We start from the raw sequence: 26,366 nt of genomic DNA, 5'->3' as shown, positions 1-26,366 counted from the left end.
ATCCACATATGGATAATAATGCTTTTGCCCATTAAATATACATTAATACAATAAATACATGTTGTACTCACCCTTGTCCGGCACCCACGATGAAGGCCAGCCGCATCTTCCTCCTCATCCATACACTGGGGTGCTGAAAAATATACAAAATAAGAACAAGTGCCAAACTAATGTCCCCTAACCCCTTAATGACCTTTGCGGTTATTAACCACCACAGTCATTAAGGGGTTAAGCCACCCTGACCCGATACCCCCCTTCACCCATTTATTTGTACAGTGGCTTCATCATGTGTGTGTATATATATATATATATATATATATATATATATATATATATATATATATATATATATATATATATATACTGTATATGCATGATTAAACAATATACAAATAAATACAGTACATGGCCAAATACAAATCTCTCCAAATATCAAACAGCACCAAGCTCAATCAATATCTAATAAATCAAAATACAAACACTCAAATTGACAATGTGTACACGATACAAATAATCTTTGCATCATATATACTATGTCAAACAATGCTCCAAATCAAAGACACTAATCCAGACAAGATACAAATACAATCATTAAAGAAAAACAAAGCATCAACACAATTAAATTACCATCAATTAATCCAATCACCAATCAATTACAATCCAATTCAATTACACACTTCAAATCCTACAATCAAGCCATTGTGTAAATTAATCTATGACAAAGTAACCATCAAACAAAATCTATATGCCAAAAATAAGCCAATAAAATAATCTATAGAAACCAGCCTTTAACTAAACATTTGCAAACATTAAATGTACATTAGCAACACATTTTTACACAAAGCAGCAAATTACCATTCAAAAAAACATCCAAACAAGGCAAGCCAACACGTTTTTATTATACCTGTATGTATGTCCATCTATAGTTTACAGACATAAAAACATATGCAATTAAAGATCATTCAAAACAATTTAATCACATTAAAAATTAACATACAATACAACCACTGATTTGTCCTGTACGTATGTATACCCATAGTGACATACATACATTCAGGACAAATAAATGGACATTAAAAAAAAATGGACGTCAGGGAAAAAAGTCCAAAAAAACCTGTAAAATAAAATTAAAATACATTTTCTTTTTTCACTTATCATTAGATGAACCAGTCACAGCAATCAAGGGGAACCGGAAGCACTGGAGCAGCTAATCCAACAACAGGAACCAGGTAACCATAAAATAAAAAATCCATTACAATCCACAAGTGTCTTTATCTTCTTTTTTCTATTTGTAATCCATTGTGGGGTCTTCTCCGTCTTCTTCTTTCTTCTTCTGGGGTCTTCTTTCTTCTTCCGGGGTCTTCTTATCTTCATCCGCCACGGCCTGGTATTCTTTCTTCATAGGAGGTCTTTCCTCCTCGGCGTCAAGCCTAAAAATGAGACGACATAGGCTTTTAAAGGCCTATGACATCACATTTTCGTCAGGGAAGCATCATCACGTAGGATGCATTGACACTACGTCATCATAGAGCGCTGGTGTGGACCGGTCCATGCGCTGGTGTGACAGAGGCCTGGCATTTCGGAGTTAACCTTCTTGGACTCTTAAATCAACAATTCACTTCTACTGGCCCTGGAAATCTGCTGGAGACTTCTGCAGGGACGTTGCCCATCCTGCATTGAGAGCGGATTTCACCATAAGGACAGAAACAAGTAACCGGATGGTGGTGATTATATCACGCAATGCCTGTTTTATTTGTACTTTTGTAAGTGCATTTTTATCCCCCCTCTCCCCCTCCCCTCATTAAATTTACTATTTTACGCTATGGGGCGTGCGCTCTCTCCTCTCTTTTTCTCATATATATATATATATATATATATATATATATATATTTATATATATATACACATGATGAAGCCACTGTACAAATAAGTGGGTATCGGGTCAGGGTGGCTTAACCCCTTAATGACTGTAGCGGTTAATAACCGCAAAGGTCATTAAGGGGTTAGGGGACATTAGTTTGGCACTTTTTCTTATTTTGTATATTTTTCAGCACCCCGGTGTATGGATGAGGAGGAAGATGCGGCTGGCCTTCATCGTGGGTGCCGGACAAGGGTGAGTACAACATGTATTTAATGTATTTATTGTATTAATGTATATTTAATGGGCAAATGCATTATTATCCATATGTGGATAATAGTAATTTTGCACATTAATGTACTGTGTGTGTTAGGGGGCAGGGGGGATGTGTGTGGTATATTGCTATGTTTATTGGGGGCAATTGTCCCCAATAAACATTCTATTATGCCTTAACCCCTTAATTGCCTTAGCGGATAGCCGCTAAGGTAATGAAGCTGCTTTAATGTATTTTTATTAATATTGTGTGCTAGTAGGGGACCCCCTGCTCTCACACACTATTATTATAATGTACATTAATGCAGCTTCATTACCATAGCAGATAGTCGCTATGGTAATGAATTATTATTTATTGTTATCTGTTTTTTAATACTAGTGTAGGTGTTCAGGGGGTCTCCTCAGCTTAACCCCATTGGTTTCAGGTCCGAGGACCCCCTACTTCAGGAGTTACAAGCCCCATTATGGGGTGCCGGTATAACCTGCACTTTAAAGCTCCCACATCATGTGACCGGGACATAGAAATTCTGCAGGGGATACCGGCACCCCATAACGGGGCCTATATCTCCTGAAGTAGGGGGTCCTCGGACCTGAAACCAATGCGGTTCAGTTCAGAAGACCCCCTGCTCATGTATACTACTATTAAAAATCATATTTGACCAGCACGATCGCCTGTAAGGACCATGCATTGAGACGCAGCGTTCTTTCAGGCTGCTTTGTTTATAATAGTTATCGTGCTCTGTGTCATTTCTATTGATCAGTGAAGTAAAGTACCCATAATGTGGAAAAGGGGCCAGAAAAATTGGTGTCAATATAATTTTGTTCCTTACTGTAAGTAATTTTTTTTCCTTTTGAGAACTGAGTTTAATGGATAATCAATTAATGTCTCCCTATTAACCCAAGACGTTCCTATTAAAAACAAAACTGGAAACAATGTGCTATAAGCAGATGCCTGTATGAAATGTAATTTGCTATCATTAGAAATGGGGAAATATCCCCATACATCATAAATTCCATTGACATTTTGAATTGCATGACAGTGAATTAAACAAAATCATTTTGAATCAAATTGTTTTTATGAGAATCTTTTAATGCATTCAGTTTAAAAGTTAGTCCCAAACTTTTGTACTATTGATTGAGGCTCCATATTTCAGAACAATAAAACAATCTACATATATATATAATGCACTGGGCTGCATATCAAATTTCCACTCAGCAAATTGTAGTTCCACAATGGTGTAAGAGTATTTCTTAGGGACATTATTAAATGAACTCATTCCCAGGCTGATGTGAATGTTGGCAGGAGTTTCACAGAAAAAAAGGAGTAATTAGTGATGGACTTTCAAACTGTGTGAACAATTATACAGCATCTATACAATTAAGTGCTCAATATATGTATTGCATCAAGTAACTGGTGTACATTTGCACTCAAAGAAGAAAGTTATGAGAAGGTTAAACAGTGGTTTCCAACCTTTTTTTGGTTAAGGAACCCTAAGTGAAATTCTGAGGAACCCCCAAGCATGTCTAATAGCAACTCTGTGATTAGATGCATTGTAAATTCTTCTGTATTTGATACAATTTCCACATGACCAGAACATTACAAGGAACCCTTTAGGAATGCCCAGGGACCCAGGGGTTCTTAGGAACCCGAGTGGAAAAACACTAGTCTAGAAGGACAAAAATAATATAAACTGTTTGACAAATGTAAGAAACATACTGTATTGATGAAAAGTTTATACCAAAACAGATTTGTCCTAGTTTTTGTAACGCAAAAATGGCTGACAGGATTACAGTAGGGCGCAGAAACAAAAATCAATACATATCATTATAATGTTTTCAGTAACTTCCGCACTATCCTTTCTTTTTATGACTCCAAGTATTTCCTCAAAGTGCCATAACAGAAGCAATGGAGGGGAAACATACCCTGAGACAGCGGTGCGCAAACTGGTGGGCGTGAGATTTTTCTGGGGGTGGGGGAAGGTGGGGGCAGTTGCAGAGGTCCCGCAATCTTCCCCAAGGCATTTAAATTAAATGCCGGGGGATCGCGTGAGGCATCTGCAACATCAACTTACCTTGATTCTGAAGGCTGCAATGACACGTCGCCATGGGAATTCAGCATCAAATGACGCCACGATGCCACGTGATGTCACATGACCGTCATCATGGCAATGCGGTGTCAAATGACACCACGGGGTCACGTGGTGTGACGTCACGTGACCCCGAAGGCGTAATTTGATGCCAACACAAGAGGTGAGGGGGCGCGAGCACAGAGGGGGGGGGGGGAGAAGGCAAGGGGGGGCACAACTCTAAAAGTTTGCGCACCCCTGCCCTAAGAAATACCTGGCATGATGACCGTAAGAGATACATGCTCAGACTGCCTGCTGTCTTACTGTATCTTGTATTTTTAACGTCTGACAAAAACTCACCAAATCTGGCAAATATACCCTAAATGCGCATAGAAAAAAAGTACAATCTGTTGAAATTTCTTACGCATGTGGAAATACCGCCTCCTAAGGATAACCCTGTGGTGGGTGGAACAGAATCAAAGGACCGTGGGTCTCCAACCTGCAGTATGTTACTATTCACCCAACGTGTTCCAGGAATTCTATTCAAACATTTCCAATTCCTTTACTTACAATTCATTTCCAATTACTTTTACCTCCAATATTTAGATGTGTTTTTTTTTTGTAAATCATTGAGTCTCCCATCCATTAAATGTTATGTATTGAATAAACACAGGCATTGTTTTTGGAAATGGTGCTTCTTAATGTATTGTCTGTCTGTGCATTACGTACGTACCTATACTACTAAATGGCAAAACAAATGCATTAGGCAGCTCTCTGGAATTCTTTGGGCTGACATTTATAAAGCAAATTGTATTTTTATTTAAAAATGATAGTTTATCTCCCTCTTTATTTAAGGTAAATCTACCCGTTTGAGGGGTTGTTTGCTACCAAGTGACAGCACTTTAAAAACAATCTGCACATTTCACCATCAAATCACACAGATATTATCAGATGCTTTTCATTTATATAAAAAAAAATCCTGTTACTTGTTGTTATTTTTCAAGACACCTCAATTTGCAGGAGCAAGAGGGGTAGTTCATATTAGTGGCGATGCCTCCAGTCCTATGTTTTATTCTGAGATAGTCACTCCAGTATACCTTTTTCTATACTGTTGATTTCTTGTTATAATTATAGGACATTAATTTGTAATATAAATGCATGTGGGGATTAGTAAGTAAAGTGCATTATGGTTCATTAAAATGGTTTGTAATGACATTGGGTTAGAGGTAGAAAATGATAAACCAATCAGTGCTAATTACGTCAAGTTTATTCACTTGATCCCTTTTGTCAACCAGAAGTAACATGACTATAACCTTACCTGAGGCCCACTTCACCTAACCAAGGTCACACAATGTCAACATGAAGTACACAACAAGTCACATTGCTGTAAATGTAGAGTTAACTTTAGAAGCACTAATCAACTTACTGTGGCAGATGAAATATGAAAATAAATGAATTACTCAATGCACATTACATATATAAATTATTCGAGCTTATTACACTAATAAGGAGTTATATTCAAAACTGAACAATCAGTGGCGGATTTCCCATTAGGCCCACGGCGGAAACATGTGGGGGCTGCAAATATTCTGCTTCTTCCCATTTACACAGAGCCCCCCGATCTCTTCCCCACTGATTGCCGGGGGAGAGCGTGGGGCCTTTGTAAAGGTCTCTTACCTTCTCCTTCACGCCACCCTCCTCCTTCTGTAGCATTGCTGTGATGTCACACGGCGTCACGTTGTCATGGACGTTTGCAGAGCAATTTGACGCCGTGACACTGCAGGAGGCGACGGCCCCGGGGGGTGGCAAAAAGGTAAGTGCCAGTGGGCAACGTTTTAAATCCGTCACTGTAAACAATTATTTGAATAAAGCTTGTCTTACCTCGTGGATTCCAAAATGGGCATAGGAATCAAAGTAGTAATCTCGTGATGTCATTTCCTCTGGATTTAACAATTGGCCCAATTTGTTCCTGCCTGGGCAACTTGGTTGAATTGGAGTATGTATGACATGTTGAACAGACTGAATAGGCTTTGGAATTATCACTGGCTGAACAGGTTGGGAAGGTCCACCACAAACCTACAAGAACAATAAACACAAATATGAGAGGTGTTTATGAGGCCATATTTAGGACGTTGCAGCCCAGAGTATCATCAATCCAGTTAATTTTAATTAACCATTTTATTCAACCAGAAAATAATGAATTCTATTGTAATTCTGAAATGCAAAGAGAAAAAAAGAGGAAAGACAAAAGAGACAAAGAGGAGAACAAAGAACATCATAAGAATAGACTTTGCCGAAAGAATCAGATAATTGCATTGAGTAGAGAGCTGTATAAAACCCATGGGAATCTGCTCTAAAATTCTCAGACATCCATCAGGAAATAAGGCAGAAAAAGAAAAATCCTAAATTTAGACTCCTCTTATTTCTGATATGTTCCAGTAACTGGCGAGGGATATGTATTAAAATGCACCAGGTGTTTCAGGCACATTTTATAAATGTGGGTCACGTCCTTAGTTTTCTAAAAATAGCTTGTGTCAATTCTTAAGGATTTGCTGCAGTCTCCACCAAATCTTGCACAGAAACTTGTAACGTTTACATTACGTGCAGCTGTATTGACTTGTTAATGCCCTGAGTGGCCAAGTCTCCTGCTGATCTTTCAAGGACAACAACGCCTACGTTACCTCTCCCCTGCTTTTTTTTAAGTGAAACTTCTTTGCAGGCACCAAATCCATTTTCAAGGAGACGGAGGTAGGTTATGGAAGTGACGTCAGTGCTGGCAGATGAGGCCGTCGGCCGCGCATGCGCAGAAGTGGTCCTGACAACACTTAGGCCGAACTCACGGTGCCTAACTCACGACGTGGTGTGGGCGCGTCCGCGTTTGGGCACCTCTGTCTGCTGGGGGATGTGTGCTCATCCCCAGCAGACTGAATGACGCGACTTGGAGGCGGGACTTCCTGTAAGACGTCATATCCTCCTTCATCCATGTCATTGAAAAAAAAGAAACTAAGTGTGTGTGTTTACATTTAACTCTAATTTCATTGGCTGGTGAAATACACGTGACGCTGCTGGAGAATGAAATTACAAATTGCGTTGTCTCCCTCAAGTGCAGCAGTGTCAACTCTGTAATTTGCTTTCAGGAGTCGTTTATATTCTGAAAACTCTCATACAATAGCATTAAAGAGTGCCGAAAGTGTGCACGCACGTACTGTAAGCGGGCGCACGTCGCGTAGCAGACATAGTGAGCGGGGCCTTACCTCGCCAACAGTTTGCGCACACACACACGCTGGCTACACACACACACACACACTAGCTACCCACACACACACACACACTAGCTACCCACACACACTGGCTACACACACACTGGCTTCACACACACACTCACTCTGGCTACAAACACACACACACACTCTGGCTACACACACACACACTCTGGCTATACACACTCACACATTCTTGATACACATACACACACACACACACACTGGATACACACAAACTATCTGGCTACACACACACTCACTCTGGCAACACACACACACACACACACTGGCTACACACACACACACACTGGCCACACACACACACACACACACACACACACACACACACACACACACACACACACACACACACACACACACACACACACACACACACTGGCTGCACACACACACACTGGCTGCACACACACACACTGGCTGTACACACACACTCTGGCTACAAACACACACACTCTGGGTGTGTGTGGCGAGCACACACATTTTAAGTGAAACTTCTTTGTGTTTTGTCACTGACATTGTTATTGTACTCTCAAATGTCTTTCATTCAATCAAAAACATCAAAATCAAAATATCATTTCAGCCACAAAAGACAAAGAAGTTTCACTTAAAATGCGCGTGCTCGCCACACACAAGTTTCTCTGTCATACAAGTTCCAATGTTTGAAAATGATTAAGCACAGCTTGCTCGTCTGATCACAGTAACCATATAAGTCTGGGGGGGGTAAAGGTTGATTATTATTATTATTATTATTATTAAGATCATAGTGTAGAACTATTTAAGTCAGTATTATTGTTGTATTTATTCATTATGATTGAGTCACTGCTGCTTTCCAACAGCCTTCACCACTTTTGACCAGCTGTTATGTGTTGAACGGCTGAGTATGTAAATCGCCAGTACCACCTGCATAATTAAATCTCCTAAGTAACAATTGATTGAAAGATTGGAGCAAGGATATCAAGACATGAGCTATAAATAGTGAACTAAAGCAATAGGATACATTTCCTGACGAAGCCTAGCGAAACGCGTTGAATCTGTTTCCTGAGAGGACCTGAGATCCAAGTACTGGCGGCCGAGTGTCCAGAGAGGATACTTCCGCCCTGATTAGAGCCGTCACAGGAAGTGACATACACGGATGCGAAGGAGTGAGCAGGCCGAGACCGGCAGAGCGCCAAGAATAACTAAAGAGTCCTCTCCAATAAATATTACATTTGAATGAAATGTGAGTGAAATATTTGTATCTGTGCAATATATATTCAGTTTGGATATATTACACTATGGTGAGTTCGCTCTGTTTTTCGAGCTATTGCTGGATTACACAAACCTACACTTCAGAGGAGGGACCATTGCAGTGCTCCCATCAGAGAGAGGTGGATCTCTGATATGCTATTTAACTAGTAGCAATTTGTGAGTGGGACCAACATTTTCTCTTAGATAAATAATTAACTTTTATTATTGCCTACATCGTTATTTGTATTTCTTTATTTACATATTTTCCATGTGTTCAACAAGCACTCCCCTTACCTGGAAGACTGCTCAGTCAAAGAGCCTGCATCAGCACAGATGGCTCAATTAGTGGGTCAGTCGATGAGCCTGCTTCAGCACAGGTGGCTCAATCAGTGGCTCATACAGGATAAACACAGTGAGCGCCCCTGCTTCTTAATAGGAATCACGCTGTGTGAATCGTACCAGGCTGCGATTCAGTATGTAAGAGACGCACATTGAGAGTAGACAGAATCAGTCACTCTTAGGGTTGTCAGGTGTCCGGTTTTGAACCAGACAGACCAGTATTTTGCTACTGCGTCCGGTAAAAAATGAGAGGTAATACCAGACATGTATTTGTCCGGTATTACCTCGGGCAGCGGTCCTGTAGTTGCTGCTGTGCCACGGCTCTCCCACAGCTGCGTGCCTCAGTCACTACGTCCCATGCTGAGCTTCTGATGCTGGCACGTGCCGGGCCTTCCTGATGTCGGCACTCTCCGGAAGTAAACTGGGCTCAGCTTCCGACGCACGCCGGCCTCAGAGGGAGGCCCAGCGCATGCCAGTGTCAGACGTTTGGCATGGGACAGACAGGGAGCCCCGCAGCTGGGTTGAGCCGGTGCTCGGCGGCAACTACAGAACCGACAGCATGGCCCCCCGCAGCCACTAGGCCCGGCCTGAGACCATCCCCAGGGTAGGTCTGTATTTTTATATGTATTGGGTGGGTATATTTTTATATGTATTGGGTGGGTGTATTTTTATATGTATTGGGTGGGTGTATTTTTATATGTATTGGGTGGGTGTATTTTTATATGTATATGTATTGGGTGGGTGTATTTTTATATGTATTGGGTGGGTGTATTTTTATATGTATTGGGTGGGTGTATTTGTACATGTATTGGGTGGGTTTATTTTTATATGTATATGTATTGGGTGGGTGTATTTTTATATGTATATGTATTGGGTGGGTGTATTTTTATATGTATATGTATTGGGTGGGTGTATTTTTATATGTATTGAGTGGGTGTATTTTTATATGTATTGGGTGGGTGTATTTTTATATGTATTGGGTGGGTGTATTTTTATATGTATTGGGTGGGTGTATTTTTATATGTATTGGGGTGGATGTATTTTTATATGTATTGGAGTGGGTGTATTTTTATATGTATTGGGTGGGTGTATTTTTATATGTATTGGGGTGGGTGTATTTTTATATGTATTAGGGTGGGTGTATTTTTATATGTATTGGGGTGGGTGTATTTTTATATGTATTTGATGGGTTTGTATTTTTATATGTATTTGGTGGGGGTGTATTTTTATATGTATTGGGTGGGTGTATTTTTCTATGTATTGGGTGGGTGTATTTTTATATGTATTGGGTGGGTGTATTTTTATATGTATATGTATTGGGTGGGTGTATTTGTACATGTATTGGGTGGGTGTATTTTTATATGTATATGTATTGGGTGGGTGTATTTTTATATGTATATGTATTGGGTGGGTGTATTTTTATATGTATTGGGGTAGGTGTATTTTTATATATATTAGGGTGGGTGTATTTTTATATGTATTGGGGTGGGTGTATTTTTATATGTATTTGATGGGTTTGTATTTTTATATGTATTTGGTGGGGGTGTATTTTTATATGTATTGGGGTGGGTGTATTTTTATATGCATATGTATTGGGTGGGTGTATTTTTATATGTATTGGGTGGGTGTATTTTTATATGTATTGGGGTGGTGTATTTTTATATGTATTTGGTGGGGGTGTATTTTTATATGTATTTGATGGGTTTGTATATTTATATGTATTTTGGGGGGTGTATTTTTATATGTATTTGGTGGGTGTATTTTTATATGTATTTGGGGGGGTGTATTTTTATATGTATTTGGTGGGGGTATTGTATTGTATTGTATGTCTTTATTTATATAGCGCCATTAATGTACATAGCGCTTCACAGTAGTAATACATGTGGTAATCAAATAAATAACAGATAATATAAATAACAGATCATGGGAATAAGTGCTTTAGACATAAAAGTAACATTTCAGAAGAGGAGTTCCTGCCCCGAGGAGCTTACAGTCTAATTGGTAGGCAGGTAGAACGTACAGAGACAGTAGGAGGGAGTTCTGGTAAGTGCGTCTGCAGGGGGCCAAGCTTTATGTATCGTGTTCAGAATATCCACAGTGCTATTCATATGCTTCTTTAAGCAAGTGTGTCTTAAGGTGGGTCTTAAAGGTGGATAGAGAGGGTGCTAGTCGGGTACTGAGGGGAAGGGCATTCCAGAGGTGTGGGGCAGTCAGTGAAAAAGGTTTAAGGCGGGAGAGGGCTTTAGATACAAAGGGGTAGAAAGAAGACATCCTTGAGAAGAACGCAAGAGTCTGGATGGTGCATAACGAGAAATTAGGGCTGAGATGTAAGGAGGGGCAGAAGAATGTAAAGCTTTAAAAGTGAGGAGAAGAATGGAGTGTGAGATGCGGGATTTGATCGGAAGCCAGGAGAGGGATTTCATGAGGGGAGATGCTGAGACAGATCTAGGAAAGAGTAGAGTGATTCTGGCAGCAGCATTTAGGATAGATTGTAGGGGAGACAGGTTAGAGGCAGGAAGGCCGGACAGCAGGAGATTACAGTAATCAAGACGGGAGAGAATGAGGGCCTGAGTCAGAGTTTTAGCAGTCGAGCAACAGAGGAAAGGGCGTATCTTTGTTATATTGCAGAGGAAAAAGCGACAAGTTTTAGAAATGTTTTGAATGTGAGGGGCGAATGTGAGAGAGTAGTCGAGTGTGGCCCCTAGGCAGCGTGCTTGGGCTACTGGGTGAATGATTGTAGTTCCAACAGTAATGTAGAAGGAGGTAGTAGGGCCAGGTTTGGGAGGAAGTATGAGGAGCTCTGTTTTAGCCATGTTGAGTTTAAGGCGTCGGAGGGCCATCCAGGATGATATAGCAGAGAGACATTCAGAAACTTTGGTTTGTACAGCAGGTGTAAGGTCAGGTGTTGAAAAGTATATTTGTGTGTCGTCGGCATAGAGGTGATAATTAAACCCAAAAGATGTTATTAGGTCACCTAGAGAGAGTGTGTACAGAGAAAAGAGAAGAGGTCCCAGGACAGAGCCCTCGGGTACCCCCACAGAGAGATCAATAGAGGAGGAGGTGTTAGCAGAAGAGACACTGAAAGTACGATGGGAGAGGTAGGATGAGATCCAGGATAGAGCTTTGTTCCGAATACCTAGAATATGAATAATGTGGAGGAGAAGAGGGTGGTCCACTGTGTCAAATGCTGCAGAGAGGTCGAGTAATATGAGCAGAGTGTAATGACCTCTGTCTTTGGCAGCATGGATGTCGTCAGTTATTTTAGTGAGGGCTGTTTCGGTGGAGTAAGCAGTGCGGAAGCCAGATTGTAGAGGGTCTAGGAGAGAGTATGTGTTGAGAAAATGGAGCAAGCGAGAGAATACAAGACGTTCAAGGTGTTTAGAGGCAAAAGGCATGAGGGAGACAGGTCGATAGTTAGAAAGACAGATAGGGTCAAGCTTGCTGTTTTTGAGTAATGGTATGACTGTTGCATGTTTGAAGGAGGATGGAAAGGTTCCAGAGCAGAGGGAGGAGTTAAAAATGTGTGTGAGCGTAGGGATTATAGTAGGAGCAAGAGGTTTTAGGAGATGGGAGGGAATGGGGTCGAGAGGGCAAGTGGTAGAGGGAGACGAGGCGATCAACAGCGACACATGCTCCTCTGAGACAGTGGAAAAAGAGTCAAGGAAGGCAGGAGGAGAGTTAGGTAGAGGTGTAGGATGGGAGGAAGAAACAGAGGGGATGTTCTGCCGTATGGATTCCACCTTTTCCTTAAAATAGTCAGCAAAGTCCTGAGCGGAGATGGAGGAAGGAGAGGCAGCTGAGGGTGGTTTGAGTAGAGTATCAAAGACAGAGAACAGTCGGCTAAGGTTAGACTTGTGCATGTTGTTTAGTGAAGAAAAGTAGGCTTGTTTAGCTTGCGAGAGGGCAGAGTTGAAACAGGATAGCATAAATTTGTAGTGAAGGAAGTCAGCAAGAGTGTGAGACTTCCTCCAGAGGCGTTCAGAGGAACGAGTGGAGGAACGCAGCATGCGCGTGTGGGAATTTAGCCAGGGTCTAGGGTTAGAAGGGCGAGTGCGGCAGAGAGAAAGCGGGGCATGTAGATCAAGAGAAGAGGACAAGGCAGAGTTGTAGTTCCTGACCAGGTTGTCAGGGTCTGTAGCAGAACTGAGAGAGGAGAGGGAGGAGTGTAAAGTGGACTCAAAGTCAGGTAAGTGAATAGAGCGCAGGTTTCTGCAGAACCGGGGTGTAGATGGAGGTGGAGAAGGGGAGAAGTGAGATAGAGAGAATGAGATGAGGTGATGGTCAGAGAGAGGAAAAGGGGAAATGCAGAAATCAGAGAGAGAGAAGTTTTTAGTGAAAACCAGGTCTAAGTAGTGGCCATCCTTGTGGGTGCTGGCTGCAGTCCACTGTTGAAGGCCAAAAGAAGAGGTTAGAGAAAGAAAGCGGGAAGCCCAAGGGAGAGAGGCGTCATCAATGTGGCAATTGAAGTCCCCAAGGAGAAGAACAGGGGAGTCTGAGGAGAGAAAGAAAGAGAGCCAGGATTCAAAGTGAGAGAGAAAGGCAGAAGGGGGATGAGTAGAGGTAGGTGGGCGATAGATGACCGCCACATGGACAGGGAGAGGAGAGAAGATCTGGACAGTGTGAACCTCAAAGGAGGGAAAAGCAAGAGAGGGGGGAATAGGAAGGGTTCGGTAACGGCAGAGAGAGGAGAGCAGGAGCCCCACGCCTCCACCCCTGCCATCAGGGCGCGGAGTGTGGGAGAAGGAAAGGCCACCGTAGGAGAGGGCAGCTTCCAGAGCAGAGTCAGACTGAGTGAGCCAGGTCTCAGTTATAGCAAAGAGCAGCAGGGAGTGAGAGAGAAAGAAGTCATGTACAGAGAGGAACTTGTTAGAGAGGGAGCGAGCATTCCAAAGGGCACAGGAGAAAGGCAGAGAGGAGGGACGGTGGCAGGGGATGGGTATGAGGTTGGAGGGGTTGACACCAGAAGGAGTAGAAGTTGCATGTGGGAGGCGAGGACGAGAGCAAGTTGAAATAAGACAGGGACCAGGATTGGGAGAGATATCCCCAGAAGCAAGGAGGAGAAGCATGGATAGAAAGAGGATGTGTGAGGATGATTTGTAGGGGTGTTTTTTAGTGCAGGGGATATAGTTGTGTGGTGTCAGAGGACGCAGGTAAGAGGAGTGGTGAAGGAAGGAGAGATGGAGATATATGAATAGAGTTTGAGAGGCTTTTTATATGTATTGGGGGGGTGTATTTTTATATGTATTAGGGTGGGTGTATTTTTATATGTATTGGGTGGGTGTATTTTTATATGTACTAGGGTGGGTGTATTTTTATATGTATTGGGGTGGGTGTATTTTTATATATATTTGATGGGTTTGTTTTTTTATATGTATTTGGGGGGGTGTATTTTTATATGTATTTGGTGGGGGTATTTTTATATGTATTGGGGGGTGTATTTTTATATGTATTGGGGGGGTGTATTTTTATATGTATTTCGTGGGGGTGTGTTTTAATATGTCTTGGGGGTGTATTTTGCACCAATTGGCACCATTTCTTATTCTATTTCGTAAAAAATGCTGGGAGGGCGCTCAATCGCCAAACCCCTCCCAATAATTTTTTTACTAAATAGAATATGAAAAGGTGCAAATTGGTGCTTACTTGGAATTAAATTTACAAACAACGACACAACAGTCAAATCATGTATAAATAATATACCTCCCCACCGACTTTGAGCGTGTCGCATCTTACACCATTGTGTCCAGTATTTTTGGAGAATATCCACCTGTCAACCCCAGTCACTCTCCCTGCGCACCTCTCAGGCGATCCGACTGCTTTTATTTTAATAACACAGTATTGAAGCAGGTCGTCTCTGTAGCTGAACCGCATTCATTTCAGCCTCAGGGACCCCTGCTTTTCGAGTTACAGGCCCCGGTATGGGAGGGGTGAGGGGGTCTTGTGGACTGGAGTTGAGCGCTCCTGGAGTAGGTGATAAACATTGGCAATATTTTTGGCGATAGCTGATATCTCCAGTTATCAGAGTTTAGTGGATAGCATGTGGATAAGTAATTTAGTGATAATTACTTATTGACGTACGTATTTTGAACGTTTTCCATTAAATTTAAGTTGCAACTGTAAAAGAGGAGTTATTTTATTCAAGAACCCAACACAACATATGCATTTTATTGTTTTCACCCTTTTTTCGAGTTGTATTGTATGTCTTTATTTATATACTGTAGCGCCATAAATGTACATAGCGCTTCACAGTAGTGATACATGTTGTAATCATATAAATAACAAATAATATAGATAACAGGTCATGGGAATAAGTGCTTCAGACATAAAAGTAACATTATGGAAGAGGAGTCCCTGCCCCGAGGAGCTTACAATCTAATTGGTAGGTAGGGGAACGTATAGAGACAGTAGGAGGGAATTCTAGTAAGTGTTAAAGAGTTAAATAAATCTAGCCATAGGATGGGCAAGATGGAAATATCTCTGTTTGAGGGGTATTTACTAAAATCTCCCAGCAGCAAAACAAAGCCAAACCATGGCAAAAAAACGCACCAGATTTATACAAGAAAAAGTAAAGAAATCCTATTGAAAGCAATTGGAGGATTTTCTTTGAGAAATCAGGTGCGATGTTTGCCAATTGTGCTCCAGAATTGCTTTGACACAACTGAGTTTTATATAAAAGAGGACTGTGTATCAAAACAGAAATATATACGAAGCATCACAAATAGCTTTTGGTACAGAATTGGTACATGGAAAACTCATTTTAAATTGCACATTTGTGCGTCTACAGACTTAACTGAAATTTCAAAACCTGCACCAGCAGCGTCAACAAATTAAAAAATGTTTGCGGGGGCACAGTAATTTATTATGCTAGATATACAGATGTGTGTGGTATGTACTTAAATATTTTCTTAAAAACCCTTAAAAGTCTGTTTATATTGTTAGCACATACAGCAACTGAGTTGCTACTGTATGTATCATACAAAAATGAATTTGATGCAGCACTGATGTTTAGTTTTATACAGTATGTTCACAAAATGTTCTGCGGTGCAATGAAGTTGCAGTTGATTGATGGGCTTTTCTTTATCTAAGAAATGCAGTTCTGTGGGTGGGACTTTTGACACGGATTCTGCTCACGTCTTCCCATGTCTTTTGACACATTGCTTTTTAATGTAGAAGAAAAAAATATATATATATATACTGTACCCCAGGGTTTCATTTAATACAATGTAGAAAGATGGATACATTTACCTACAGATATTTGGGGGAATTGACTGATATAAAAACTCATAAAACAGAAGTACATCCTTAAACCTGCAGGTAAGAGTAATATTGAATGTTGAAATTACCAGAGCCTTGAAATCTAATTGATTCATTTCCCCTGCAGTGGTGAAACAGCTGGATCCCATAGGGGAAGGGAAACCACTGAACTATACCATTTAAATATCAGATCAGAACTCTTCTTCCCAGAATAAAATTCTAACAAGTATTTTATTGAGCGATAACATTTGAAAGTATCTCTGAAGACAATTTTTTTCTCTCAGTTTTAATAAATGTTTCCTCATGTATATTTAAATATTTACATTCTAGCTGTGAAAATATATAGTGAATTAGTGATGTCCTCTTTCCTTTTGGAACATAACTTTATTTTCTCTATGGGACATTAATGAAACAGAACATAATTGTGGTTTTCAATGCGATTAAACAATAGGTTATAAAGAGTAACATGCATTTAGTGACCATTAATGTTCCTTATTATTCAGTTACATGTGTACAAGGCATCACAGTATTTGATATGTGCCACTTTAAGTATTTAAACTATTTAAAAGCATTATATCTACACACAGGCACTAAATATAATGTTTTCTACCAACACTAAATGAACCTGGCACATAAAAAACAGATCATAATTATTACCAGAACTGTAAGAAAATGCATTTGTTTCCAATCATAGATGGAATTGGAATACAAAATTCTATTCATTTGTAAGTTTTATGTTCTCCTGACTCTATGCCAGGATAGTTTATTTGTGCCAGATACATTTTTTCCTTTGTTTTAGCATATCCCTATTTTTCTAATTTGCTGTATGGATTGTTTGCTACGGTTTTTGTATAGTTGGCAGAGGAGAATAAATAAGACGGGACAATGGCAAACCCAAGAGAAGATTAAGTCAAGAGAGTTAAATGGCAAATTCAATATTCTGGGTTAGATCATTTTAGGGAGAAAGACAACGGTTGGGAGAAGTTACATATGTGAATTGTGGGGAAATAAAAAACAAAAAGCACAGAGCGCACCGAGGTTGAAGAATTCTATATTAAAAGTGAATTCAAATAGGAAGTATCAACTTACATATAAGGAATCTGTTATCCAGTGAGATCTTTAAGTGGTACAGTCCATGCTGCCCCGTCCGTGGGTCTGTGAGTCCATGGGTAAAAGGGAGGCAACGCCGAGCTCCAGACAGTCTATCCTGCGCTGGGTTTGAGTGGTGTCTCCGTCTCGCTCTGCTCTGCTGCTTCCGGGTATGCGCAGTACCGCGCTTCCCGTGTGCTGTTGTCAGGCGCCTGATGAATAAGATGTCTGCGAAACATGTTGTGGTAAGAGCACTGTGTACACTTCATGCAGATCAGCCTCTTGGCTAATTGCCAGTTGACTCAAGAGAGAGACTGTGAATTTGGGAGACTTGCACACAACAGCACACGGGATACACGGTACTGCGCATACCCGGAAGCAGCAGTGCAGAGCAACACGGAGACACCACTTGACCCCAGCACGCGGAATAGACTGTCTCGAGCTCGGCATTGCTTCCCTTCTACCCACGGACGGGGCAGCATGGCCTGTGCCACTTAAAGATCTGGATAACAGATTCATTATATGTAAGTTGATACTTGCTATTTGTATTCACTTTTAATATGTCGTTCTTCAACCTCGGTGCGCTCTGTGCTTTATGTTTTCTATGACTGATCTACCTGTGAAGTAATCCTCTGTGGATCTTCAGTGGAGAAGGGGAATATCTCCACGCACAGAAGCGGCGAAAGGAAGGAGTTGGTTCACACCTGAGACTGTAGGATGCATGAGCGCGGATCAATAACCCCTGTATGTGGGGAAATAAAGTCTGGTTATTAATTAGGCACGATGGGACTTAGTTGTGTTTGGTTTCTTTAGAGCAGCAAATTCTCAGCTAAAGGCATGGTTGACTTTGAATGCCCCTATATTCAGTTGACATGTATCAGGGCCCGAGATACCTGTGATTAGGTATCCAGCTAAAAACGTGCAATGTGAATCTTGGAATCAAGAAAGTTGGGATTTTAAGGAGTCTAGGCTATTGGAAAAGAGTTGTGCCAGGGTAAATTCATGCTGCATCATACATTAAATGTTATCACTAAGAGGTGATATGCACTTCAAAAGGTTGATAAATACCAATGTGAAATAAGCAGTGTGATATAAATAGCTAATCTAGGTTTTACATCCATACTGTGCAACTCAATGATTGTTATCTGAAAAATGTATTGTTTATCTGCCTGAAAATAATGACCTCATCCCCATGCGAGGCAATTAAAGTGACACATTTCCTGCGTATTCCTCACGAATCTCCCTGCAAGTAGCTTTTCAATGTTGGCCAGTGGGGACAGGACCAAGTTTGCCACTTATTTAGCATGTGTTAAAGAAAAGGTGATTTTACTCAAATGCTCTGCGTGTCTGGCAGGGAAGGAATTAAGGTGAGCTGCTGTGCGAGTCTGGCAGGGAAAGAGTTAAGAGAGTTTACTAAAAAGCAAGTGTATGGTTACAGCCAGTTGAGCAGTGTTTGGGAGGCTGTGATTCTAAACGCTTAAAAAGAAACTTAAATTCAAAAGAACCATAGTAACCAGTAAAGAGTGATTTACCTGGGGGAACGTTTTGTGTTTCATTCTTGCAGGATTTCTGTGTCAATTTGAGCAGTAATTGTCCTTAAGGAGCTGCTGCCCGTCCTAAATGTATTACCCTTGTTCACAGTAGTTGAGGGGTGGTTGTTGGAAGGGAATTATTGAAATATAACATATGTAACCAGTGTCGGATTGAAAAAAAATGCTGCCCTTAGGCACTTACCTGGTGCCGCCCTCCTCCTCCAGCGCCGTGGGACATCATGTTGTCAGCCACGCCTGCACGATTGGCGCTAGCCTGCCGTGCATGTCCAGCCACCAAGTGCGCATGCCGTCCTCAAATTCTGCCGCCCCAAAAAGTTGCCACCCTAGGCACGGGTCTATCGTGGTTCTCAGGTTTGTGAGAACTAATATGGTATATAATGTAATAAGGACTGTATAAAGTTAGGGAATACAATAATATATATCCATATATACTTCAACAATATAAATTAATATTTCATTTTTATTCATGTACAATTAAAACAAATGAAGGATGACCTTTTATTTTAATTGTACACTAATAACAATTGGATATTAATTAATATTGTTGAGGTATGTATAGATAAACATTATTGTACAACCATACTTTATGCAGCCATTATTACATTATATACCATATAACTAAGTGAAAAAGTTTAGTGTAAAAAAATGAATAATGTATCAATATTATAACAAGATTTGCATTTGCTTTTGGTATTGCACATAAAAATCTCTGTTAATAACACTGCCTTAACAACGCATATTAAAGTTTGACCAATGCGCATGTGCAGTGTATTAATTAGAGAACGTGTCTCTCAGACAGGAAAATCACAGATAATAGCGCTGCTACTTTGACAAACATGTTATTTTGGCACTTCATTAGCTTTAAAGTATCCCCATTAATAAGAAGAAAAATCATGTCCGTTCCCTATTTTGTGAATGTTCCGTTATTAGGTAAAAAGTAATGGCCTTTTGTGGATCTACCCCATGGACGGATATCCTGTAAGAAGGAGATTGCAAGATTAAGCACAGTCAAATTTCTATTTTTTGTTCTAGTAAAAAAAAAAGTATTGGACATATCAGGTTAACAGTACTGAACCTGCAAACAGCATATAGAGTAAACCCTATCATATTCTCCCATGGAGATTATTGTATTGTCCTCAAACAGCCTGATCGGTCGCTTTGGCTGATACAGAATAAGCACCCTAATTTTGGAACAGATTCACACAAGCACTGTATGCATGAAAACATGCATTATTTATTTTGTAAGATACACCATACAATGGATGAGTACAGACATATATGTCAGTTATTAATCATTTCTTAAATCTATAATTATTACTTTTTTCTCTTTAGCAAAGTCCCTGCTTCCCAAGATCGAACCCATGGGATTCTTATACATACTGTACAGTGTCTACAGTACGTATCTGTTGGGTATTTTGATATTGCCCATGAATGATATTAGTCTCTCTGCGAACATTGAAATAGCTCTTATTTTTGCAGACAGGCTTTCTCATATATTTTTATTACTTTAGAGATTTCAAACCTCATTAAAAAAAAAGACATCACACCTCTAATTTGTTATTCGCAAGATGTATTTTCATAATTCACACTGAGCATTAGGCAGATGTAAGGATTTCTCATTTATTGGCACACTCCTTTCACTTGGACCATTAACGATTCAGGCACAAATGCAAATAATCAAGTAAGACAAAAGTTGCATTTGTGCTAGTTCAGCAGAACGATACATTGGCAGGAAACTGGAGAAGATGCATACATCTGTCAAGGCTTCACGTGATACAGGTCTAAAACAATGTACACTGGCGACACACTTTATTCGAGCTCGGCTAGTCCCACGAATTCGGGTATACCCGGGTGTATTGAGGTTTGTGACTGTTTTCTGCCCGAGTGCATTGAGGTATTTTCCATGCAGGGATTGAAGCATTTTATTCCCGCTGGCTGCAATACTGCACAGTATATTTATATATACTGCATTACAATTCATGAATTTATGCCATCTGGTAGACATGCGAAGCATTGCAGCCTATTAAATCCTAATCATTATCATTTAACAGATCAGCCGCCCGTCAGCCAGGCATGAACCCAGGCTGGAAAGGCAAATGCAACGGGGCTTATCAGAGGTGAGGAGCGGCGCATTCCAGGTATCTGCCAGGTACATACTGGGTATTTGCTCGAATAAAGTGTGTCGGTGCAGTATTTCATTGTATTGCAGCATAATAGCTAATTGCACAAATGATGCCAAGTAAGAGCCAGGCATACATTTTTCCCACTTCCATATATAATGTCGTGCTAGCTACATAGGGCCAGCTTCACTAAAGGGTGCCAAGCCTTAGCACGCCTTCACTCCAGTTAATTTGAATTAATGTGTGCTAAAGTTTAGCACCCTTTAGCAATTCTGGGTCATCATTTTCTTTTACATTTTCACTTGCTCACACAGTATACTCCCCTTGCGGTAATTAATGACTGGACTTGCCCTAACTAGAGCTGGCAAAACCTCAGCACAAGTTCTCAATGTTGGGGAATTGTAGACTTATCATCACACACTCGTTTTGCTAAAGTGGGTCAAATGTTAGTAACTAATTCTGCACTGTGAGCAGATCCTGAAGAATAGGTTCCCTGAGGGCTAGATACAAAAAAACTCTGTGAAATCAGGGCAAATAATATTAGGTTACCTAAAATAATAACAGGTGCTACTTTCCCTGAGTTTAACACATATCCACAAAAGTAATTATATGCAAAAACAATGGCTTTTGTCATCATTAGCATAGACTTAACATCAGGTTAAATTAGCACTCTCTTAGCTTCAAATAACTGTCTTACCTAGAGGTGGCATTGCTCACATTCAGACCCTGAAATTTGGGGGTGAGTGAAAGAAAAGAGAGATGACTCTAAAATTACTTATATACCTCTCCAAACACATCTCTATACAATATGTGGAGAGATACCTGTGAACAAAAAAAGATATAAACCTTCGTGAACACTTTCACGAATAAGTGAATTTCATTAAAAAATTATGGAAAATGTTTGAGAAGCGAATTTGCGAGACATCCCTACCCACACGGTCTTCTATCACAAACTAGCGCTAATCTAGCTGACGACTCAGCCTCACAAAGAAGCAGCCCGAGCTGCCGTTTTTTTTAACCTTTAATATGTGCATCAATACAATTCACACAGAGCAGATTTATTAAAAAAAAACACACACATGTAGGCTATTGCTTGGTCTGCAGCTTTAAGTTCTGTTTCAATATGATAAGAAGTAGGGTATGTGTCGACTATCCTTCAAGCAGATGTAATTATTGTACATCCGTAACTGTGTTACCCTGCTTATCACCATATTAAATACCTGGGTTTGAGCATTAGTTGTACCTTTAAACACATGGTCATTTGGTTTCCAAGCTATGACGGCATGAGCATCTTCATGACAGGGGTTTCTTTTCTGTAGCACTGCACTTTTACTGTGTCCTTTTTATATATATCTCAAGCTGGCTGCTGGGGCTTCTTGACTACAGAGGAACCTGCATTCCATCAGAAAGCCTGGGTGGCGTTAATACTAATAAACATTCCACTCTGTCTTGTAGCCATATATTTCCCCAGGATAACACTGTCACATTTGTCATCTTACTCAATTTACTGTGGTGTGAACTGATCTTAATTGTAAGTGTATGAGCATAGCTACAGTATAACCTGTCCTGGCACGTCTCTATAAATGCATCCCTTGCCCTGTTTCTATGCATTCCTTAAAAAATATATGATGCAGTATATTATATTTTTTTTATTTCTAAAAATGTTTTACCAGGAAGTAATGCATTGAGGGTTACCTCTCGTTTTCAAGTATGTCCAGGGCACAGTTATGATGACAATACATGATCACATTAAATGCACAGAGGTCATACATTCAATTTAAACACAGACAGTTAGAGATAATAGCGCCTATGCACTAAGCAGCGATAAGCCCCTTATTGTCACCTTATTGCCAAAAAAGCCTACTGTTATTCAGTAAGCCATGATAAGTCAGCGATAAGAGAGCTTTTCGGCAATTTCTTTTGGCGGAAAACAAAATCGGCAAACGCGTGCCGATAAGCCACTTATCACCACTTATCACCACTTATCACCACTTATCGTCAGGTTTTCAAACTCATGCTATTCTAGTAGCCCCGATTAGCTTATCGAGGCTAATCGTGGCTCTAGAATAGAGATTTCCTCTCAAAAGCGTCTCACCAGGAAAAGTTGGAAAGAGGGTGATGAGAAGCTGCCGATAAGCGGCGAGACGGGACGTAGAAAAAAATTATGCATTTTCCTGCATCGGATTGATGCCGGGGGTCTCCGTAGCTGATATACATTAATACCAGCACCAGAGACTCCCAGCATCAATCCGATGCAATCAAAATGCATTTAAAGTCAACTTCATTACCTTAGCGGATAACTGCAAAGACAATGAAGGGGTTAAGGTACAACACCAGCTTTATTGGGGGCAGAGGGGGTGAGTGAAGCGGGTACTTGGCCCTTCATTCACCCCCTCTGCCCCCATTAAACATTACAATATCTACTAAACACCAATATACAACCCTCCCACCCCTTGTACCCCCAATTAAAACCATTTTTATACACAGGATTGATACCAGAGGTCGGCGGTGGTCCCCGAAGGTGTCTGTGGGCCTTAATCAGATTAGCCGTTAATAACCGCTATAGTAATTAAGTAGTTAACCCACCCTCCCACCGCTCCCCACCCAGGAGGCCTAACCACCCACCCGAACCCACTATACCCACCCTATACCCATTGATTGGCATAGTTGTACATCATACCCATATAATATGGGCATGATAAGCCACTATAGCAGTCAATGGTCATCCTAATACAAATATACCTGCAGTGACCACCCAAGGACCTCAGACACCCACTGGGACCACCTGAGCACCCCAGGACACCCACAGGGAGCACCTGAGGACCCCTGAACACCCATGTTGACCACCCGAGGACCCCCAGACACCCGCAGGGACCACCCTGGGACCCTATTGGGGCCCCCGGACACCCGCAGGGATCAACCGAGGTCCCCCACTGGCCTCTGGTATCAATCCTGTGTATAAAAAGATCAAATCTGGTTTTATGTGGGGGCACACAGGGTGGGTGGGTTGTGTATTGGTGTTTAGTACATATTGTAATGTTTATTGGGGGCAGAGGGGGTGAGTGAAGGGCCAAGTACCTGCTTCACTCACCACCTCTGCCCTCAATAAGGCTGCTATTTTGCCTTAAACCCTTCATTGCCTTAGCGGCTATCCACTAAGGTAATAAAGCGTCTTTAATGTAATTGTTATTATTAGTGTGTGGATTAGTGTAAGGATTTTTGGGCTATTTAAAGTCGGATCTAGCTGCCACACATCACTCTTTGATAAAGTACCAAGACGAAACGCGTCAGAGGATTGATCTTCATGTCTTTTTAACCCTGGCTGTCATGCCGCATTAAAAGTTTTTTTTACTGCACAGTGCCTCCAGCCTGATATTATCCAGCAGTGCTCTGAGCCCTTTCACTTGCTTACCTGGTCCCAGGCCGCAGTTTTCCACGTGGACGTCCGTCCACCGGCACGGTAGTAGTGTAGGGAATTGGCTGGATGAGCCCATGTGATGAACCCTCCCCTCAAAAATTCTGGGACTCGTTGTCCCGCTTCCATCTGTGCGGAGCCATCCAAAAATGGCCGCCGCGCTGGCAACACTGCACATGCGCGCCTTTCTACAAGATGACCACTCCCCGATCACGCAAAACTCTGCTGAGCAACTACTCCATCACCGGAGGTAAGGAGTGGTGACTCGGCTACATCTACAAGACCTTTACAAAGGGTCAAATGTGGATCACTCGTAAATAAACTATACAATATGTTTTTTTTTTTTTAAATAGAACCTATTGTCATTTACATTTTAAAAGTATAAACAGGTGAAATTAGTTCATTTCACATTGACTATTAATACATTTATTTAATTAGTATTATAAGGCAGATTCTTTGTTACTGTAGCTAAATGTCAGAAAATTAGACATGAAATCCAATTATTCTAAAATACATTGCCCATTTAATCTCGTACACTGGAAACAGATTTTGAAAAAAAAAAATAGAAAAGGGAATAATTTTTAACACCTATCTTTAGAGATACGTGCATATTTCAGTTGCAACTGCAGTACACATATTCCCAAAAATATAACTAGAAATTACATAACCATAAACTTTACAAAGGAAATCATAAAGGATGTGTTATGTAGCTGATAATTAATTTCAGCTCCTAACACCAGCACCCTGTTGTATGTTAAACTATTGAAAATCTGTAGATTGTTGATTTTGTTATATAGTACAGGCATTAACGTACGCAATGGGACCAGAGCATGTATGTAAAGTGAAAATGTACTTAAAGTGAAGCACGCCTTTTTCCACTTATCGATGCATGTACTGTACTGCAATCGTCATATACGTGCCTAACTGATGTAAATAACGCATTTGTAACAGGCTCTATAGTCTCCCCGCTTGCGCACAGCTTCGGTACAGGTAGAGAGCTGGTATTGCTGTTCAGGACATGCTGACCGGTGCGTGCGTGAGCTGCCGTTTGCCTATTGGGCGATATATCCTTACTCGCGAGTGTACTTAAAGTGAGTGTCCTTAAACCTGGGTATACCTGTAGTTCCAGTTTATAGCAGAATAGCACTCTTATATACATTCATTATGTATGTTGTATTCCAATGCATATTCAACAAAATAATCCCAAAAAGGCCTTCAATATGTAATAAGAAAAGTGTATTATTTTTACTTTTACAGGTTTTTTTGATTTTTGATTCATGTCTTTTATTTTTGCAGTCCCATGTAATGCCCGTGAATGTATCTATGTACCTATGTATATACATACATTCACGGACACTGAATGGGTGTATTCTATGTGGTTTTTGTATGTAAATGCATTGTTTTTTATGCTCTATTATTGCCCCTGTATGTTATGTATATCTATCTATATGGATAGACATGCAGGGATAATAATTGATTGTTTTGCTAATGTTTATGTTCTTTTCATGTATGGCTAATGTATTTATCAGCTTTATTTTGACATTGGTGTGAATAATGTAATTTGTATTTAGTTACAGGTTATTTTGAATGGCTTCTTTCTGGTAGTTAGATTAGAATGATGGTGGTTACTTTCAATTAGAATTCTTTTGGCAATGGTTTGGCTTTAGGAATTGAATAGGGAATTGTATAATTGATTTGTATTGTATTGTAATTGTTTTAGGACATGGATTAATTGATTGATGGTAATTGTATTGATGTTGCTTAGTTTCTATTTTATTTTCATGATGGCATTGGTGGTTAGGGGACATTGTTCATAGTGTATTTTATTGTTACATATATTTTGCATAGTGTTACATGATGCACAGATTAATTGCATCATGTACACACTCAA

General features: G+C 40.5%; 1 protein-coding gene across 3 annotated transcripts in view; it reads right to left on the bottom strand.

Annotated features, from left to right (window-relative positions):
* LOC142496024 (protein arginine N-methyltransferase 8) overlaps positions 1-26,366 on the bottom strand; it is a 131,301-nt gene that overhangs the window by 67,599 nt on the left and 37,336 nt on the right. For all 3 annotated transcript variants that reach the window (XM_075602264.1, XM_075602265.1, XM_075602266.1), the window contains exon 2: positions 6,079-6,273. In XM_075602264.1, coding sequence (XP_075458379.1) covers positions 6,079-6,273 — 195 coding nt within the window. The remainder of the gene's footprint in view (positions 1-6,078; positions 6,274-26,366) is intronic.

The sequence above is a fragment of the Ascaphus truei genome, chromosome 5, assembly GCF_040206685.1.
Source record: "Ascaphus truei isolate aAscTru1 chromosome 5, aAscTru1.hap1, whole genome shotgun sequence".
NCBI lineage: Eukaryota > Metazoa > Chordata > Amphibia > Anura > Ascaphidae > Ascaphus > Ascaphus truei.
Note: the sequence above shows the minus strand (reverse complement) of the source record. Positions and strands in the feature narration are given on the sequence as shown.